This window comes from Larus michahellis, chromosome 1 (genome assembly GCF_964199755.1).
Source record: "Larus michahellis chromosome 1, bLarMic1.1, whole genome shotgun sequence".
NCBI lineage: Eukaryota > Metazoa > Chordata > Aves > Charadriiformes > Laridae > Larus > Larus michahellis.
Genome location: NC_133896.1, coordinates 57,548,652 through 57,569,541, shown reverse-complemented (window position 1 = coordinate 57,569,541; position 20,890 = coordinate 57,548,652). Strand labels below are relative to the sequence as shown.

At 39.9% G+C, this 20,890-nt stretch overlaps 1 protein-coding gene across 1 annotated transcript; it reads left to right on the top strand.

Moving 5' to 3' along the window:
- The first annotated feature begins 9,010 nt into the window (after nt 1–9,010).
- NCF4 (neutrophil cytosolic factor 4) lies at nt 9,011–20,086 on the top strand. The gene is made up of 10 exons (XM_074572730.1): nt 9,011–9,239; nt 11,010–11,094; nt 12,296–12,449; nt 12,750–12,820; nt 13,583–13,710; nt 14,722–14,779; nt 16,493–16,591; nt 17,333–17,463; nt 17,557–17,622; nt 18,410–20,086. The coding sequence occupies exons 1-10, from the start codon at nt 9,208–9,210 to the stop codon at nt 18,636–18,638; spliced, it is 1,053 nt and encodes a 350-aa protein (XP_074428831.1). The 5' UTR covers nt 9,011–9,207; the 3' UTR covers nt 18,639–20,086.
- The last annotated feature ends 804 nt before the right edge of the window (nt 20,087–20,890 follow it).

Genomic DNA, 20,890 nt, shown 5'->3' with positions numbered 1-20,890 from the left:
GCTGTGACAGATCAGTATATGAACTTATCTCACTTTTATGCCTAATCTTTTGTGTAGCCCACCCCCCAGAAATGGAATAAAGAATTACGTTCCTCTTCCCAGTCTTTCCTCCCCTGCCTTGTTCTGTCTACGTAGGCACATATTTCATGATGAGAGGCACTGCAACGAAAGTTCTCTGCGTGTCAAAGCTCACAATGTTCTGTTGCAGCTGAACAGCAGTAAAGTCCCAGCTCTTCTCAAATTCTCAAGAAAGATTATATTTAGTCTCAGATAGGTCTGTGGGCTATAATCGCACTTGCTGTACAGCAAGGCCTGAGATCTGTAATTTTTAAGACCAGGTCTGGTCTTAATTCTGCTGGTCAACATAATTATAAGAGAAGAAGCATTAGTGAGGAGGATGCTGTACCATGCAAAGAAATCTTTAGGCAGTGCAGTTTATTTTTTTGTTCTGGTGTAAAGTGTTTGCAGTAGAAGTTATTGATGTAATTCTGTTATCAAAGTTCTTTTTAACCTGTAGTTTCCTCACTGTCTATTGGTTGATGCAGTCCAGAGAAAGAAAAGTTGGAGTTGGGAGAAGACAGTGGTATGGAGTGTTCTCCTTCTGGCATTATCAGCACCAGGGTAGAAGTACGTAGTATCAAAAATGGGTCTAATTCAAGATTTTCTCTACTGTGGAAAGTGATGATTACACTGAAAGACTTCAGCAAACTTTGGTCCAGTTAGCTGGAAGCAAAGAAAGATGTCTGGCAACAAAGGCTTTTCTAGTCAGTTAATGGGGATACATCCAGTCCAATCCTCTTTTGAGTATGATCAGGCCAGGTTTTGAAGGTTACTTGTCCATTCTCTTTTTAGTGGAATATATTTCAGGGCAGTTTATCTCTGTGAGATCCAGAGATGTTAATGAAGGTGGGGAGAAAGAGGCACCAGTTTCTCTTTTAAACCCTTGATTATAATCCTGCAGAAATCACTTCTTATTGTGTCTCAGGGTAGTATTGAAAGAGCCTTGTGGCCAACAGCCTGACTGAGTACTAGAGCAGACAGATAGAATCTAATGTGGAGAAAAAAAAGGACAAAAGCGAGTGCCTTAAGTTGACTGAGTCTTTGTAATTGCTGGCAAATTCACTGGACCGCTCTGTTGACAAACAGGACAAGCAGAGCTGGAGATAGATCCCTGGTAGATCTGAGAGCCAAAAATCAGCCAAACATCTTGGACAAGTTTGGAAGCTTCTTTCTTGTTTGGCTCCTTTCCTTCTCCCTTCCCCCATTTCTCTGCAGCAGAAACAGCGTGAAGGGTGTGTACTCTGGCAGGCTGTTGGAGGAGTCTCTGGCCTCAAATTACACAGCATGAGAACTCTGTGCATAAAATTAGCAGCAGAGTTCTGTGTATTAGGCGCCAGGGAAAAATGTCACATTCAGCAGAACTCAGAGGCGAGAGGTGGAACAGAAAGAACTGGAATGGGACATCAATCCCCCTCTACCTTCTACTGTTTTGCAGCAGACACATCTGAGAGTGTCAGAACCAGCTGGCTTGGAGCAAAGATTGTTTGGGTAGTAAATAGATTTTATTGCATGTCGTAGTAACAGGGATATTTGATTTTTCTCTTCCTCTCTCCCCCCTTCACTTGCTCTTTATTCTGAAGATCTATTAATTTTTTCTCTTTTTTCAAGGAAATCACTTTTAGCTCATGAAGAAGTCCTATTGACACACAGTTTTCTGCTCTCCTTTCCACCTTCCTGTGGTCTGATTCCTGGTGAGAAACCCACTGTAGTGGCATTACATTTGAATTCTACAATAGCTTACACAAGCTGTTTGTAGTGAAATCTGGAAAACTAAAGAAGGTGCTGGCAAACAGGGCAAAGGCACTTAAGCAGAGAGAAGCAGCTATTCAAGGGCTAGATTCTTTAGATATTATCTCAGTAGCAGCTATCTCATTCAGAAAAAACTGTTACAGAAAAGGTCACGCTTTGAGGGTGTGTTTTGGCTCCTTCCTTACATCATAAAAGCAGTAAAATCCTTGCCACAACAGTGTTAGATTGCCCTGAAGCATATGCATGAGAGAGGCTGCATTAGCATCTGTATGTGGAGATGGATTGCCAAGAGACATAACTGTACGCTTGCCTAAATTGTTTGGGGATGTACATGTACACACATACATCCACTGTGTTGTCAGAATGCTTTTGTAAGACAAAGTTATCAGGCAGCAATGCTGGTTTAATGTGTTCCTTCCCTTTCGTTCTCCATATTGATTTCTGTGCTGTGAGCTGGGCTGGGAAATTGATCCGTGGCTTAAAAAAATATTTTTACAGCTGGACCACTTAGCTGATGTGTTTTGCAGCACAGCGTCAGACGTGCCTTCCAGTGGGGCAGGAAAAAGCAAGAGTACGTGAAGACAGGGAATTTCCTAAGCTGATACTCTCACCGTATAGTCATTTCTTGAAATCACAGCTTCAAATTCCCCCATTACCTTTGTTTGTCTCAGATTATTGTAGCAATCCACAAGCAGGATGATGTATTCCTGGATTAGATACTGCTCTGAGACAGACGGCTATTCTTCATTTTGTTTCCTTGTTCTTTTCCATAGTAGGGCAGGCTTCTGCTGTTCAACATATCTGATAGTTTAGCAACTACGTTCTTTTCTAAGGGTTCCGGAATCAGTTCTAAGGCCTGGCATCAGAGCATTACTGGTACATTTTTAAAAAGCTACATATTTATATTGTTTTCAGTTTGCACTGTAGGTGAATTTTAGTGCTAAGGCTTGGGTTGCTAAGGATAATAGTTGTAATTTCTCACTTTTCACCTGACTTTCCCAAAGAATTATACTTCTATTGAGCCTTTTTCCTTCTCACTCTCGCCCATGAGGAAAGTATTACTGTCAGCCCCATTTTACAGATGGCAAAGCTGAGGCACAAGGAGTCACGTAGCAAGCCAGTGGCTGAACTGAATACAGTTAATTGAGAAGTCTCTTATTTAGACCCGGCCTCAGGTAACAAGGCAGCCTTCTGTCTCTTGAGGTATTGGAGACACAAATTCCAGCCTTCCACACGTGAAACGGTCAGACTGGCAGCTGGCTTGAGAACAGTTTGCTTTTTGGTACAATAAGCTGATGGACTCATTCCACAAGTTTATCTGTCAAGGAATAAAGGCTGAAGTAATAGAAGACCAGTAGGTGAGGCAGCAGGTGAGGCAGGCTATAAGTATACGCTGTGAGGAATACTGACAGAACAGAACTTTGAAAATCACAGGATCTTGATACTTATTGCCTCTATATTTGCCACTTGCCTGCCTATCCTAATCTCTAGCCCCCTTGCCCCCCAATTTTATTAGGGAATATTGTCCTAATTTATGAACGATTATAAAATGAGCTGTAAACTCTCTATAATAAGCAGACTGGATATGTCTGCACCAGAAAATTGTGCTGCTTTGACTATATCAGTGTAGCTTAAGTAGTACAACTCCCCTAGGGTAAAGACAATTATACCAGTGTAAAAGTGCATATCCAAATATAGCTCAGTCCCGAATGGGAAGGTACCTTTATACCAGTAATAACTAGGTCCACAGTAAGGCACAGATTTATTTCCTTAACATTAGGAACCTGAGGTGTCAAAATTGGGAATATGGTTATTTTATAATTCATGTATATTCCAAGGAGACAGATAAAACCTTCAGAGGGGGAATTGGCCCACTTGAGGTCTGATTTACTGGCCAGTAGTGCCTGTCTCTCTTCTCTGTCTGTTCAGAGAACTTCCACTTAACTAAAGGCAGTTATCTAAAGTTTCTAAATTAAGTAAAAGGAATTTGGTCACAGGATTTCATCAAATGGATGGGGAAATTAAACTATTAGGAACAGTGTAGGATGGTTTGAATGCATCACTGCACAAATTTTAGCAAATCCCAGCCCTATTTTGAGATTTGGGAAAGTTCAGTGATTTTTTTTTTTTGAGTAATTTTGACAAGTCTTTTGAACTTGCGAAACAGATGAAGCAGCGTTTTATTTGTCTTGAGTAGCAATAACTCCAACAAATTTTTGACTCTCAAGATGATTAGGAGACTAAAACACAGAGACTTTCCTGCCACAAAGGGTCACTGCTGCTATGCACACACAACTAGGGAGTAAGCTTCTGGAGGAATGGTTGTAGGCATAGCTCTCTCAGGAGTTCTTGGATGGAGCTATCCTGCTTCTTTGTCTGGAATGGACAGTTACCAGATTTTGACATTGGTAGTTGACTGGAGCATACAGGTCCACCTCCAGCTCACATCTGTCATACACAGTAGCAGCAGCAAGCTCTGCCCTATTTCTTCTCTGTTTGCCTTTTTTATTCTGGAAGTAATATGCTATCTGGATGAAGAAATGTTCTGTTGCTGTTTCTGAGCTTCCGTTTTTCTCGCTTAGCCTAGTATTGGGCATCAATATCCATCTGAGCTCTGCAAGAAAAAAGAGTCCCATTGCTCATCAAGGAGAAGCTACTACTGTTCTGGTAAGACTTCCTCTAACTCTACCAATCTTAAGTGATCCTACTATATCAGAGAGAAATCCTGTATTGTTTTAAAAGATTTTTAAAGGAAGCACATTTATTGTAAAGGAAGAATTGTTTCCCACAGAGAGGAATATCACAATATTGCCTGTGATATTGCTCTGCATAAGAAAAGCTGGCAAGATCTGGCTATGGCATCATAAACTAACAAAACCCAGAATGACACTGCTGAATGCATATTTCCAAAATAGCTAAAGAAAAACCTCACTTTCTGGGTATTTTTTCCTGTAATACTCGTTCCTTGTTTTGCTCAAGCAATTGAGGTGCCAAAGCCAAGATTCAGTTATGGGATTTGGTTTGATGTTCCAAGAAAAATGTGATTAAAAAAAAAAGGCTGCTGTTTCTTTGCTGTTTGGTTCTGTGAAGTCCTTTCATGTTGAGTAGTAGTTTATTCTAGAAATGACACCATCAAATTCCACTGTCAGGAGCAGCAGGAGATGCTGACCTTTAAATTTCTTTAGTTCACGATGGATTGTTTAGCTGTGTTTGTATCAGCAGGGCATGATCATAGTCCTTTTCTGCAAATGCCTGCTAGTTACTTTTCATCCTAAACAAGGATTCATGGAAACTGTGTCCAGATGTAAATCAAAGCAAATTTCTGAAGTTCTATTTATCTATACCCCTGTGCCTTTTTTCCTCCCAACACAATGTGTGACAGGGAGAGTATCCATGCACTCAACCAATGCGGATTGAGCCATTATCTAATGAAGAATACAAAACCAGTCAGCTCAGCATACCTCCTCTTTGTTTTTTTGAGAAGTTCACAAAGATAGGAAATTCCAACAACTTCTGATTTTGTTTTGGGTTTGTTGTTTTTTTTTTTTGGGATGGGTTTGTTTTCAGCTGTCCTGAAAGCATATACTGAAGAAAGAGTCTTGTTACTTGCCATTGGACCAACAGCCTTCTAAGGATTTTGTAGCACTGCCTGCAAAAGAGCACTGAAGATTACAGGGCAGACATGAGTACCTTATCTTATGTAACTTTTGTCCACAAATTTTGCAGAGCTGTAATCCATTATTCATGAGCTATTGTAATAACGATAAGCAGTTTAAATATGACTGTATTTGAAAATAAATATTGTAAAAATGTGTTAAAACATTCTGGAAAGCTGATGGTTACCATAAAAGCAAAATCTGTATAGGTATGTAATATGACTGTAAAATGGCATATAGCCCCAAATCACTTTTCCCAAATCAGTGTTATCAGTTGCAGTTCAGCCTAAAGCAGCCACAGGAGAAAAGACACTCAACTGCTAATGATGGGTATTATGCTACAGAAACAAATATTCCACATATCTTCTGAAAACAGTAGGTTCAATGAAAGTATCTATCTATTTGATGTTTAACTTCCATGCAGTGATTGTTAAAAGGTTATTTCTTTTACAGATTAATCTGTGATGAGACCGGACATCTTTCAAGAATATTATTCTTTTTCACTTTATTCTGTCACTTAACAAATTTGTTCTATGGCTGGTGGTTGAACATAACTATGCAGCACTTTTTCTAAGATCAGGTGCATCAGAGAGGAGCCATTATTCTAGAGCATACAGATACGCACAGCCAAAACGATAGAGTAGCTGCTGCCCTCGAGGACATGGTATGTGGTGCCGTCATCAGAATTGATTCAGCTGAGTGTATTTGCTATATTCCTTTGATTTACCTTTTATTAGTGGTTCACATATCTTTAGTGAATTCATAGAATCACAGAATGCTTTGGGTTGGAAGGGACCTTAAAGATCAATCAGTTCCAACCCCCCTGCTGTGGGTAGGGACACCTTCTGCTAGACCAGGTTACCCAAAGTCCCATCCAACCTGGCCTTGAACACTTCCAGGGGCTACATTCCCATTTTCCATTAAAATTCCATGCTTGCTCTGGCTGTTTGGTTATAGCTGATACTCTCTGATTTCCAAGGTGCTATGTATCCTTGTACAAGTATTTTCTAACAGTGTGTGCATTAGACAGAAGGCCAGAATTTCACAGCTCACAGGCGCACACGGCCAAAATAACATAGTGGGTGCTGGACTGCGAAAAGGCATGTAATAGTGTCAGCATATGGTCCTGATTCAGTCATCTGAGGATTTTCTTAGTAGTCTCCTTTAATTAATTAATGTGTGAGTATTTCTTGCGCCTGGATGCCTGCTTTCTCATGCACATGGATAAGGGTTGATGCACAGTGCCGTGATGACCACGCCGCCCATGCTGTATGTGTGGGTTTGCTAAAACTGAGAGCTGAGTATGTCAGCTGATGAAATTGGATATTTTCCTAGTCCAGACGTATCTCTTGACATGGATACTGTCATTACGGTATCGATTTTGTAATGGACTTTTATTTAATTCATCAATAATAAAGTTATTATTTGAGCAGAGAGACAATGTGGGTTTGACTAGACCTAGCTCATTTCCTCAGCCCAAATAGTAGAAATTACTATTTCTGCACAATAGTAGAAACTGAGAGAAAACACCTGATAGTCGAGACACTGATTTGGCACAGAAGAACGTGTCAAAGCAGTATTTCAAATCTTTGGCTCTCAAGGTGAGAGCCTTCTAACCAATCAGCTATTCACTCTTCTGTGGTAGGAATCTGCCTTTTTGTCAGAAAAGAAGGTCTTGGTTTTGGTTTAGTTCAGAACAGGAAAATATTGCAGAATCAGAGACTTTCATAGCAGGTTTAGCATTAGTCTGTAGTATTATTTCTGGCTATAATCTCTAGTAGAGCGTAGTGGAATTGAGGAGCAGCTCTCAATTAGTTTTACTCATCTTACAGCAAAGCAGTTGCATAGACAATTTGTCTGTGAGGTTGTCTGTCGACTTGTTCTTGAAAAGCCATGCCTCCAGGTAAACAATAAGCAAGTATTTTTGCATTGTGTCATATCTTCTGTCTCTTAAAAGATGTATCTGCGTTGTATCTAGATTATCTTCCAAGAGATTTGAAAAGATTTGAATATCCTTTTTACAATTTTCTTGTCAAAACTATGATATGTGTCAAATATAACCAGTTGCCTTAAAAGCACCCCTCCAGCCTTTCTATTTCACTTCTATTAAAGTCTGTGCAGTTCTTGGGCTTTCTACAATCTTTTTTGCATGTGTCAGGAGGGCCCCTCTGAATTTTCATGAGTTCATATATATTGATCTTGTGATTAAGAGTTCTGGTCAAGGTGATCTGTTCCTATTTCCTTCTGAATGTCAGGAGAAAGCAAGAGGATTGCAGTTAGAAAACTTGATTATTGTCTCTCTCACTCGTGGCAAAGGGAATAATGAGCCTGACTTCAGGGTAGATGAGGACTGCACATTTAGCAGGCCTAACCAAGAAAATGGAATACACACAGAATATGAAGGTCTGGGGAAATACTTACATCCAATGTCACCACTTAAAACAACTCTGCTAAGTCTGTGTGGGCAGCACAGAAAATCCAGTTCAGAATTTTGTAGCTTCTCCTGGTCCCTTCTGATTAAAAGACACTAAATCCTCTCTCAAATTCTACAATGGTGCCTTCAGTTATCCACAGGAAAGAGATGGTAAAGAATTTACTTCATTAAATTGCATTGAAATGCAGTTTACTCTCAAGGCTGATGATTACAGTTGTAAATAGAGTTTTATTTTGAAGGATGCTGGTTGACTTTGGCTCCATTCAGATGAGAATTTTTATACTTGACAGCGGAAGAAGAAGGAACCAAATATGTATTGAACATGAAAATGGAAGAGAGTCAAAGTCTGAAATGGGGAGGCAAAGATACTGTGCATGACAGCTTTTGACTAGGGCAGATAAGCTATGCTGCAACTTATCTGCAGTGTTCGGAAATGATGGTTTCCTCCTCACTTTCGTCATTTTATTTTCTGCTTGAAAGATTGTCAACCGTTGTTATACAAATGCTATATCACTACCCTTTGTGTACAAGGCAGGACAGTCGGGATTCTCTTTGGGTGAGATATTACCCTGTCTTTGTAGGTGGCAAATGTGGATTGTTTTCAACACGTGAAGCTGAAAAGAGTCCTCTTTCAAGGACTCATGTCTTACTTGCATTGATCCATTCTTCAAAGCTCATTTCTGAATCTGCTGTGCCTGATACCCTGGACCTGTATGTTTGACAAGGTCGAATTTCCTGAACGTGCTTTCTGCTCCCACTTGAAAATTTATTCTTTAGCTCCACCTCCTGGCTCTTGCTCCATGGAAAGTAGGTTTCTCGGGAATCACAGAGCCTCAAGAAGGATCAGAAGTATTCATCCTATTTTACAAACATTAGTGTAGAGGTGTATTTGGTGACATTTTGGCTGGGGCAAAACAGAATTTGTTGAGACCACTCATACTGGTTTTCCACTGAGGCAGATGTTTCGGTGTAGAGGTGGACAACGGAATACGTGGCTCTCAGTTTCTGCTTTTTGTTGGTCTTTTGGTTTCTCAACTGTGGCAGTTTCAATACATGACAGACATCACAAAAGAGTCTTTCTTTATGACTGTTTTTTCTCTAGTACTTCCTCAATCTCAAGGGGGTGGGGAGGTACAGAAGAAATCATCCCACACTGAAACATTAAAATAAAGATCTCTGAGGCCTTGCAAAGGAGTCTTGATTCGCGCAGGGAGAATTGCTTTGACCGTGTTGATCCTATTCAACCAGGAACTGCCCAAGAAGTGGAGGAATAGAGCTTAGCCATCTGGATTTAAGAAGCTGAAAGCCATGTCTCTTCCCCGACAGCTGCGAGAAAAGAGGTAGTGTGTCTCTCCCTCCTCCTGCCTCCCCACAAGCCTCCATGTAACTGCTACGATCTGTTCGTTTAATTTGGATGCAAGCTTCTTTAATGATTCTAAACAGCTTATTGTTATCGTAGTTTCCAAACTATTAGGCTGCTCAGTGCGGAGCAGACCATTTCTTAAGTTGGAGTGGACTTTCTTTCTTCTTTTCCTGGGGAAAATTCACTACCTAGGACATTAGTGTGTCATTGTCCTCTTCATAGCTGCAAACAATTTCCCTTTTACTGGGGTTTGCGATATGAGTGTTTGTGATATGACTAATTATATCTCTTGATTTCCATAACCACATCCCTCTTCACAGTAAGTGGCAGTATTTAGGGTGTTGTGGGTGGTGCTGATTCATGTCATTCTCCCCGTACAGCAAGCTATTGCAAGACTTTGCATCATTACTTCAGCTTTCCAGATGGGCTACGCATTGTGGAAGCCCCTGCTTGGGATATTCTCCTAGCAGAATAAACTGAGCCAACTGCTGTGTTTTTTGTATTATCAGAATATTGAACATCACATCAGCTTGGCATTTCTTAGATGATCCATTTTAAAGTTTCTCTTTCTCTCTACCTCATTTATTATCCTTTTTCCTTCATTCTTGATCCTTTTTACTGAAATGTTAATATAAATACCATTTTAACAACATTGAGTTCTAAGATTTAAGCAAAGGTGATTTTGTTTCTGTTTGTCAAAGAGGTAGAAGGTCCCGAGGAAAAGGCATGTGCCAATCCATGCTGGTTTACTGTGCGGACAATATAGTCCAGAAACATGAGAGTGTGGTCATATGGCTGCTCTTCGGGTGTTCCCGCGGGGATACTTCCTTCTCTCTTGCTTCCAATCCAATACTTTCTGGGATCAGTAAAGCTTATTCTAACCTTGCCCACTATCATGTGTTCCTTCACACATTTTTGACATTTTCAAACAATTATCTTTGTGCTTGCTTCAGCTTATCTGCTGTGACTGGGACGTCTCCCTGTAAGTATTTGCGAGGCTACTTGTTCTTTTTTTCAAAGCCTCTCTAAGAGTGTGCTTTACTGTGATATTTACAAGAAAGCTTGACAACATTTTCACGGCTGATGCAGGCATCACTGCTTATGATATAGAACATAATAGAACTAATAGAACATACAGAACTTTGCTTTTTTTTCTGTTTGTGCTTATCCTTCTTTCTTATATGTATAAGGTACATTGTATGCATCTTACACGTAGAGTGTAAGGTTTTTAGGAATTAGCTTTGTGCTGGCAGTTTCTAGAGCACCTAGCACAACACAACTGTTTCCTATTCCCTACAGTAATGCAGTAATAATAACAGCATAAATCATGGTATATGATGATCTCCTTAGAATAAGAGATATTGCTGCAGAGTTATTGTAAGACTACTAGATCCTGTAGGAAGGATTAAGAATGCATCCACAGTTCATCATGTTTCTCAGGAAAAACTTACCAGATCAAGTATTTCTTTTGTAGTCCTGCTATTCCAGCAAGCCTAGGAACGATAGGGATGTTTTGCAGGCTTGATGAATCTTCACAACGGTCACTGACTTGTGCTGAACTTATAGAAACTTGGCATCTCAAGATCAGATCTTCAGAGAAAAAGAAAGACACCACGAGTTTCTAACTTCTTGGTTTTGACACTAGACAATGTGAAGTTGCCTAACTATCTTTGTTCTGTATGGCATAGAAACCTCCAAAGGCTGGTGCCAGTATAAGTAACCTAAATCTTTTGTTCTTGCTTCACAGTGATTTTGACCAGCTTCCAGATGATGTACCTGTTTCAGCTAACATTGCAGACATTGAAGAGAAGAAAGGCTTTTCTAATTATTATGTAAGAAGGGAGATTTATCCTGTCTCTATATGCCCTCATCTGTGACTGGGTTGGTTGTGGGAAGCAAAATGCAGTTAATCTGGTGTAGTTGCTTTTTGGCATGAATAGTTCCATGCGGAGAACTTCTCAGTGCTGCTTTTTTTCTGAAATGGAGGTTGGTCTATCACAGATTTAGTCTAAAAATTTGTCTGGGTTAAATGTGACAGAGGTATCCTCTAACATTGCTTGTTTTCTAAATTCTTACCTAATTTCTGATTTATTTACTGTTAGAGTGCTGCACCTTTGGTGAAGATAGTGGAAAAAGAATTCAAAGAGGGTAGAAGGGCAGGGTCTTCATTATTGCATGGTACTGGCAAGTTAGGACGCTTCCATCTCCACAGAAGGTAGCATATTAATAAATCATGAAAGAGCACAGAGGAAGGGAATAGTAGGGAAAGGCAGTGTGAGATTTTCTGAAAAGGGGTTTTGGATAAGATCAGCTTAGTCTGAATTCTGCAGGATGTGCTGCTTTTGCTGGAGACATTGCTCATAAAACTTTCCTACTGCAGTATCCAGGTTTTACTCTGGAATATAGTGATGTTTGGTTTCTCTGTCTTTATGTTTTCTGAAGGATCTGGCTGCAATGTGATTCGGAGGTCAGTGCATGGAAATCATGGGCTCCTTTAGAGCAAAGCAATTTTGGCAAGAGATAAGAAATAAGAAAGTGGTTGGAGGAGGTCAGACCATCATTTCTGCAACTGTGTACTTTAAAGTCAAAAAGAAGTATGAAGGCCTCCAACTCTGAAAATCAATTCATTTAGATGTTTGTCTATAGATTTAGATGTCCAAAGCATCCTACTGTAAAATGTTTGTATTTATCTTCCTAAAATGTTTTGTTTGTGACCGAGGGAAGGTGTGTAAGCATAAAGTAGTATCTAGTGATTTCATGTGTTCTTGTAAGTTTATGTAGCAGAAAGTAGCCACAGGGACAGGATTCACAGGAAAGCTGAACCCACACATATACCGCACTCTCTAGTGCTAACTTGTTTTCTGATACTTGAGCCTGCAGATGCTCAACTGAAGTCTTGATTTACACTCTGCCCCTAAGACAATATTCCCACTAATGCAGAACCGATTTTACGTTCCTATTGTATGTCTCACTTTCATTTGGTAAGTATTTATTAGTATGAACATCAGCCTGAATGCCTCTTCTCTGTTTCAGATGTTTGTCATTGAAGTAAAGCTTAAAGGTGGTGGCAGATACCTGATTTTCCGACGCTATCGTCAGTTCTATGCCCTGCACACCAAACTAGAGGAGAGATATGGGGCAGAGAGCAAAAACAGCCCTTTCACCTGCACACTCCCCATATTGCCAGGTAAGCTGCCAGTACCAAATCTGTGCATGACTAGCAGCTTTCTCAGCCCCAGGCTGTCCTAAAGAGGAGTGCGTTGTAGGGAAGTAGTTGTGACAAAGAACTAGTTCCCAGCTGCGGATGATGGAGAAGTCAAGTTCCATTGGCAGTCCCTCCACTTGTGGTAAAGTTCATTTAGAAACCTAAAATCCTTTAGAAAATATGTATTTACTTGGAGATCCTACTTTCTCCTGATTGCTTAATTTCTCTGACAGACTCCATTTTTTTTTCTTCAATAACTGTCACGGGTTTTATATTTTCCAGGAAAAGTTTATGTTGGGGCCAAAAAGGAAATAGCTGAGAACAGGATTCCTATCCTAAATGTCTACATGAAGGTAAAACTTAATTTTAAGGTAGAGATTGTGCTGAGCGCTGCAGATACTTACCCCCTGAAATCACCTAAGAGAGACAGTACTGTTGTACTCCTAGGTATCTGCTTCTCTCTGTATTGTTTTTCCTGACGACACAGTGTCCACACTATGGGACAGCCCACAGTCCTGTTCCCCAGATTGTTCAGACTGCAGGATCTGCTGGAGTACGCAGTTCACAAAGGCTCACTCCCTGCCTTCATATAGATTATCCTTACAAACCCCCCCCCCCAAGATGTATGAGAAAGTGGTGAAACTCCAGGACTAGGAGAGTGAGGTGAGCTTCTGGGTGTACCTGCTCTACAGTGAAGACACAAGCCAGTAACATCGAGGAGAGAAATTCTTTTTGTGAAGGTTAACTGAAGACCTGACTTTAAATCAGTGAAAGTCTGAAGCACTGGCCAAGACTTCCAGTACTTAAGATTACCTTCTTCCCACAGTCATTCATGTTCTGAAGGGAAACACAAAGAGCAATTTGCTCCTTCTGCAGTAAATCAGGCACAAAAAGAGTGAAGCAATACATTGGCCAACTCCAGGAGTAAACAGGAGAAACTGTCAGCTGTTCAGCTGTGTCCTGCTGAGTGAGAAGGGAGAGGAGGGAGATTTCTGGCAGTAATGAGTATCCTTCGTGATTCTGTAGGTCAGAGAGGCATATTTGTTACACGTAAATAAACAGAGAATTGGTCTCTCCCACTGTTACACTCTGCTTCCTACTTGCTGTTGGCACAGAACCTACTCTGCCTACCCGTTTGGGTGTTGATGGATGAAGAGGTCCGGCTGTTCTTCTACCACTCAACCTTTGATGGTGAACAGGTGCCTCACAGACTGAGACGGCTTCGCCCACGGACACGCCGAGTGTAAGTGATTGATGTGTTTTTTCAGCATTGCTTGACGTAAGAGGTGCTGCCCAGTTTTCGCAGGGAGAGATGAGGATCACCACTGTGTTTCCCAAGTAAATCCATGAAGTCCTAAGATGAGTATCTTTGTGGTAGAGTGAATGCAGGGTATTTCTTGTTTTCAGTAATCTCTAACTTTTAAAGTGGATGTGATACTCGCATTAAAGGAAAATTCCAAAATAGGAGTATAGCTTGCTTTTAAAAAGATGCTGCTCAGGTCTATCTCCTTGATAATTTTTTAATGGTAATACCTACTATAATACCTACTATAATGTGCAGAATATACAGGCCAAGCTTAAGGACATAGGCTTGCACCACTGAACTCAATGTGAGTTTTGGCACTGAATTCAGTAAGATCTGGTTCAGACACTAAATGAAACTAAATTTGTTCCTGTCCTTTGTCTAAACAGGGGCCTGTCCTACATAGCAACATTGACACCCCTTTGGAGAACTGCTAAGTAGACGTCTTACTTCATTACCCTTCAGACAAAATAATTCTCCTTTCAACATAGCAAAGATGGACCCACTTCTTTTTCACTTACCTCAAACAGTGCAAAAACTGCACGTGTGTCTGCATTCCTGGCTGTGTGTATGATGGCAGAATTTGAACTGGATGCCATAAATGCTAGAAACAGGGATGCCCAGAAGGCAGAGTAGGGGGGCTGAGCAGTGCTGTGGAAAAGAGGTCCAGGATACTGACTGTATTGAAAATTCCATCTGTTCTCAGCAGCAGACATCATCAGATTGCTGCTGCTCTGCTCTGAAACAGAGAGAACTGGGGCAATGTTGTTGCATCCGTATTTATATTTTTTCAGTGCTGCAAACAGATTCTCTCTCATGCAGTTTCTCCAGTGATCTATGGCTTGTCTGCCTCTTAAATAATGAAAATGCAGACACCGTACTACTGATCATGTAGTATTTTTGATGACTAGGAAGACATACTTACCTCCCTGTTGTCTCCTTCCTTTGCAGTAAGAGCATTTCACCTCAAGTGCCTATTTCTGACCGCACGGCAGCTCCACGGGCTGAGGTGAGTACTCTGCACAATCTGTCATAAGATGGGAGATTAAGCTCTGTTTTACTTTGGTGTCTCATCGATCAAGTTGCCTTTTCCAATTAGAGCTTGGGGAAAGAAGGGAAAGTGAAATCGACACAGGAAAGCAATTGATTTTAACAACAGGGAATGAAACAAAAGGTGGAAAGCAGTGTTCTGTTCCTCCTCACTTGAGTAATAACAAGGTCCATTGTGAAGTCAGAATGACAGGAGGTCTGAAACTGAGAGACATAAAACCATAGAATGGTTTGGGTTGGAAGGGACCTTAAAGATCATCTAGTTCCAACCCCCCTGCCATGGGCAGGGACACAACCCACTAGGTCAGCTTGCTCAGACCCTCATCCAGCCTGGCCTTAAAAATGTACAGCTTGCTGCCAAATGGTCCACGTTTACATAGTGACACACATAAATTAAATTTTAAACAAGCACAAGCTTCAGTCTCATTGACTTCAGCAGAAGTTTAAAAGCTTTGCAGGTGAGGCATCTTAGTATTTTCTGTAACATAAGTGTTTTACTGAAAAGTGCCTATACCCTTGTCTTTTGCTGTATATTGTCTTGGTATTAAGCACATGGAACGGCTTTGTAACCAGCACTTGTCTGAGCATGTTCTTTCTTCCTGGAACACGTGACTTTGCCATGTGAGATTAAAAAACCCGATGCAAGTGCTTGGAGGTTTGTTGATTTTGTTTTTTACACTGAGTATGACAGGTCTTGGGTGTTACCTAGTAACTTATTAATATTGAATATACCTACCATAACTTTTCAATAGATGAAAAAAGGCTTTTGAAAGAGTTATTAGCGTAGACATATGAACGTCTAGCACAACAGTAGCCATTGTCTTTTTTTTATTAGGAGAACTCTTGGCATTAACAAGACTGAAAGAACCATCTCAACACAGAATAAAGAACACCATTTCATTTTTGCTCCTCTAAGAGCATTTAAATGCCTACCGTGTTCTCTAAGAACAATGAGAGATATGCATTTTTGATAACTCAGCCACTTTATTTATTCAAGGACAGCATGTTAGGGTGGTAGTATCTGCTTAGCTCCTTTCCCACCCCCACCCCCCCTTGAAGCGGGCATCCAAGTTCCATTTTAACTACATGTCAATTTCCCAGACTTCCCAAATCTCTCTGTTCAGCATACAGGCTGAAAGCTAGATGTAAAACCAAAGTTAGTTACCTTTAAATTAGGACACAACCCTTCTGCATTTTTTTTGAGGCTCTTCATGATATTTTGCAGCAGAAAGCTGTAAAACTGCAACCAGAAAAGAAACATATTTTTTTTCAGTTCTCAGGATTTCAAGTTTTCAAGTTGTGAGTTGTCTTCAGCTCTATTGATTTACTTGCTTTTAAGTGTTTTCAACGTCTTGATATTTATTTATTTATTTCTCTGGTGCTCAGTGTCCTGCACTTTAAGAATCCTAGCACGTAGCGCCCTCAGAGCCGTGTTTATCCTAGTGCTTTAACCACTTCTTCAAGGCATTTTTGTGTGTGATGAGTAGGAGAAAAAATTGTGGGAACTATAGACTACAGTTATGTATGTGGCCTTTCCCCAGAAATACATCTGTGATGACAAAGTACATACTATGGTGCTGCTTTATGCTCTTACCCCAAGAACAGAACAGAAAGAAAGATTCACGTTTGTAATTCTGTGCATTAATAATTCCAGTGTTATTACTTTCCATAGGCACTGTTTGATTTTTCTGGAACCAATAAAATGGAACTCAGCTTCAAGAAGGGAGACTTGATCTATCTACTTAGCAGAGTAAACAAAGACTGGTTGGAGGTAAGACTGCGATAGCGGTACTGAATTATTAGCATATCTTGAAATACATGACTGGAAAGGGCTCTCCTAGTCCTTGGGACCTGTCTCCCCCTTTCAAGGAGAAACTGTATCATAATCAGGTCTTACTGTCAAGAATAAATACTTGACTCCAAATTTGAAATTGTTTCCTCCCTTGATGGTTTTTAGCTTACCAATTTTCTGCCCTCTAGACTTCAGTTTTCATTTGCATTTGCTTCTGCTGGAATGTTTTTAAATTCTTTGGAAGTGATTAGAACACAAAAAGGCCACAGAAAGGAGACGGAAACTCCATTTCAGCGATTAATTGGTTTCTTGCCTCAGGGTGAGTTGCTATATACTTCATGCTTCATACCACAACACACGTCAGCCTGATTAGAGAGAACTTGGGCAATGCAGCAGTGTTCTTAAAAAGGATGAGGAGAACATACTGCGTGTTTGCTGATATCATATCTCTGCTTGCTCAAACACCACGACCTTCCTTGGTAACCATCTGACTTTAATTTTTTACACACTGTTTCACTTCCCCGCCTTGTATTTGACTATGCGATTGTATAATCTTTTTGTAGGGATACCATCAGGTCACTTCCATGGCCTTTGTTTTCTTGATTACAGGAGAAAAATTTTTACTGTTGTTTCCATGGAAATTAATTGAATTCCAGACCTTACTGCATGTGGCCCAAACTGGCATGGTTTTCTTCATTCTAACACTTCCTATTATTCCAGGGAACAGCTAATGATGCCACTGGGATTTTCCCATGTGCTTTTGTGAAGATCATAAAAGATTTACCACAGCAGGAAGACACAGTTAATAAAGTTCGATGTTATTACCATGACGAGACTATGAGCACTGTCAGGTAGTAAGAAAATAGTCTTCCAGTTTACTGCTGAAGAAATGACAACAATTCTCTTGTCATGATATATAATGAATAGATTTGTTCTTGTTATAGGGATATTTCAGTGGAAGAGGATCTGAGCAGCATTCCATCATTCAAAGATCTCATGGAATTGATGAGGTACAATGCAAGCAGTCAGTTGTATGTTTAACATCATTTAAACGTTTGTGAAGTTCCTTCCAGTCCTAGATTTTCCACATTCTGCTTGGTCATCACCATGTTTTGGGTGTGAAATACTTTTCAAGTGTCCTGAAGAAGTTGCATTTTGACTTGGCCTAGGGCCATCTGTGAAGACGCTAGTCTGCCTTGGGATTGTCAGTAAGGATGGATGCCGCACACTTCTAACTGAATTATGCTGGGTAGAAGTTTCCATTTCTTGTTCTAAGACCAGAGCCATACCCCCATGCAAGGATCCAATATACCTCTTCAGGAGGCAGGACACCGCCTTCTAACACCTGGTAAACTAGTGTTAAACTAGATTAATCTGGTGTTGGAACATCAAAACATTAGAACAGCAAATGTTAGTGATAGAACACCTGTGCTAATATTCTTCCATTCCTTAACCTGCCCTCCCCTCAAAAAAAGCAACCATAAGTAGGCAAAAGTGGGTCGTAACTACAGTCAGCTCTTGTATATGAGAATTTTATCAAACTCACAGATTAATTGTGACAGGCATGTGGTGTTACTGCAAATGGTTCTCGGTTCTAACAGTTTTCTTAGCTTAAACACAATACAGCGTGAATGTGGCTGTATCATTTCTAGTATTAGCGTATCAAGAATGCCAAGACACACAAGGCTTTGTGTGGCTTTTAGCAGAAGGAATTAGGTTGCCAGTTTACTGTTAATTATGCAACACCTCCCAGGCGTTCCTTGATTTCTGGGGATCAACTCATTTCTTTTCTGCCAGGCGGGAGTTTGACCAAGATGACATTGTTTTGAATTACCGGGACCCTGACGGTGATCTGATCCGGCTACTCTCCGATCAAGATGTTGAACTCATGGTGTCTCAGAGCAGGAGAAGGCAATCTGAGAAGCATTTCTTCCCTTGGAAGCTGCACATCACGCACAAAGATGACTTGGGTGTCTACAACACTAGTCCAGGAATAGGTGCTACTCAAACAGTAAGAGCAACATAAGCGCTATATAGAAATGTCCCAGTAGGTAGCTATACAGTCCTTCTGTAATCCCTCTCTGCAGACAGTTTCCTTTAACAAGCCTTTGAAGTAGGCTTGAAAGGAGTAATTTTTAGTAATATATTACCTTTCAGTGCAAAATCTGTACTTACTTAGCTTTTTCAGCTTTTTAGCACTCCTCTGTAATAGAGACGTCTACATAGAGCTCACAGAAAGTGAGGAACAGAGAAATAAAATCACTGGCCGTATTCACAAAGCAAGTCAGTGTTAGCCTGCAATAGAGGTTTAGTGTCCTGAGTCTCAAGACCTGCTCTAATCTCTATTCTTGCTCCCAAAGCTAATTATTTGTCCAGAATGTTTTCATAAGCTTTTTTTCTAGACTGCCATAATTTTCTCTTAGCTTGCTGATATGAAGGTTTGTGTGCCAGTGCTCATGAATGTGCAATTATTTCTGTTACTTGGGAGTCTGACTGGGCATTCAGAGCTTGTCCTGGAAGCATCAAGAAAACTTTTTTATATTTCAGTGAAGAAATCGCAGCCCACCTTTGCTTTCTTCTTTCTACTGACCAATATTTTGAATTCTGTGAATGAAACCCAGTACACCTGTGGTGTTCCTCATAGACCTTTTTGTAATTGTACAGACTACTTATTTCTGCATTCTGGGAAAATTTGTGTGATACCTATTCAAATAGCAATTTTTTCTCTGTCTGTCTTCTGCTTTCTGACATCTCATTGCAAAGTAGAACTAACAAGAAATTACTGTATCAGATTCTTCCACAAATAAAGTTACACATGAGTATATTTTATCAGTTTCTATTCAAAAGAATTTTTTTGGGGGGGATGAAGTAATTCTGCTCTTTTTTTTTTTTTTGTGTGAAAGTGAGATAATTTTAAAGAAGAGTTTGAAAGCTATTCATCTTTCCTTCAAGAGCAGTTCATTATAGAACAAAAATATATCTTGCAATAATTTCTTTGATGTTCATGCAATTAAAATACTTTCTTCTTGAACAAATATACTGCTGCTTATAAGAATTACAATTTATGTATGTTTTACATAAATTCTTTGATACCTAAAATACTGTATTTTAAAACTACCATGCAGTCATGATGTTAAAAAGATACCAAGTATAAATATAATCAGTAAAAAGTAAAAAGTTAAAAGAATTTTCGAACACCATGCTTTGGATTTGACTGTTAGTTTCTGTGGCATTAGGCTACAATTCCCCATTTAAAAAAATATTTGTCCCTGATCTGCTGCTGAAATTTGTACAGGCAAGAGGGAAGATTAACAAGTATCTGAAGGTACTAAGAAACAGTTAACTAATGATGGATAACTAACTAACCTGCCCCTCCCAAAACTGGCAATACAATGTTTTCTCTTTTTCTTAGATGTTACCTGTAATGCTATCAGGTAATAAGATCAACAATAACAATAAAAGTATTTAAGATGACTTATCCTTTAAACTGTTTTGTTTTTTTTTTCTTCCTGATGTATATACATAAACTTATTTATATACACAAGCTTTAATATTCTATTCTCCATAGCCCTGCATTTATGCATATATGTGTATTGGAAATAAAGGAAAGAGTTTATATATAAAGATAAGCATATTGTTTGCTATATTGGGATCCATAAATCATTTCTTACTTGACACTTTATTAAGTGCATAGTTGTAGCAGTATAACAATTCTGTATAGGCTTGTACAAGAAAATGCGTTTGGTCACCAAAGAGTTGTAAGATGTGCTACAGGCCATATCTGCTTTCCAGGTTCCACCTGAAGAAACCATGCAGACTAAATTTCAGAGGTAGATAACATATATTCAGAAGAGACGGAGATTATGTCTTCCTTTTTTCCAATGGTGGAAGGTTTTAGTTGACATTGTTTTACTAAAACGTTACTTCAAAGGCGTTGTAGCAATGCAGTTTAGGAAGGAGATGAAGCAATACACAACGGTCATGTTAGTTATCTTACACCTTGAGATACATAAGAGAATGCATTGTAAGTTTGAAGCCTAATTGGCCTGCACGGCCTGCAAAGCTTCTGGAGCACAGGATTACTCGTTACCTCTTCCTGGAGTTCAACAGAGCAAATAACATCTGAAGATTTTCACTGACAGCTGGATCCTGCGGTGCAACCAGCAACTCAGCAAGTCTGTCGGAAGATGGAGGAGCTGTTTGAGTGGGGAAGGAACGGGACGGGAAATGTCTGCTGTGAAACAAGAAACCTCTTTTCTAAAGGTGGGGGAAGAACAC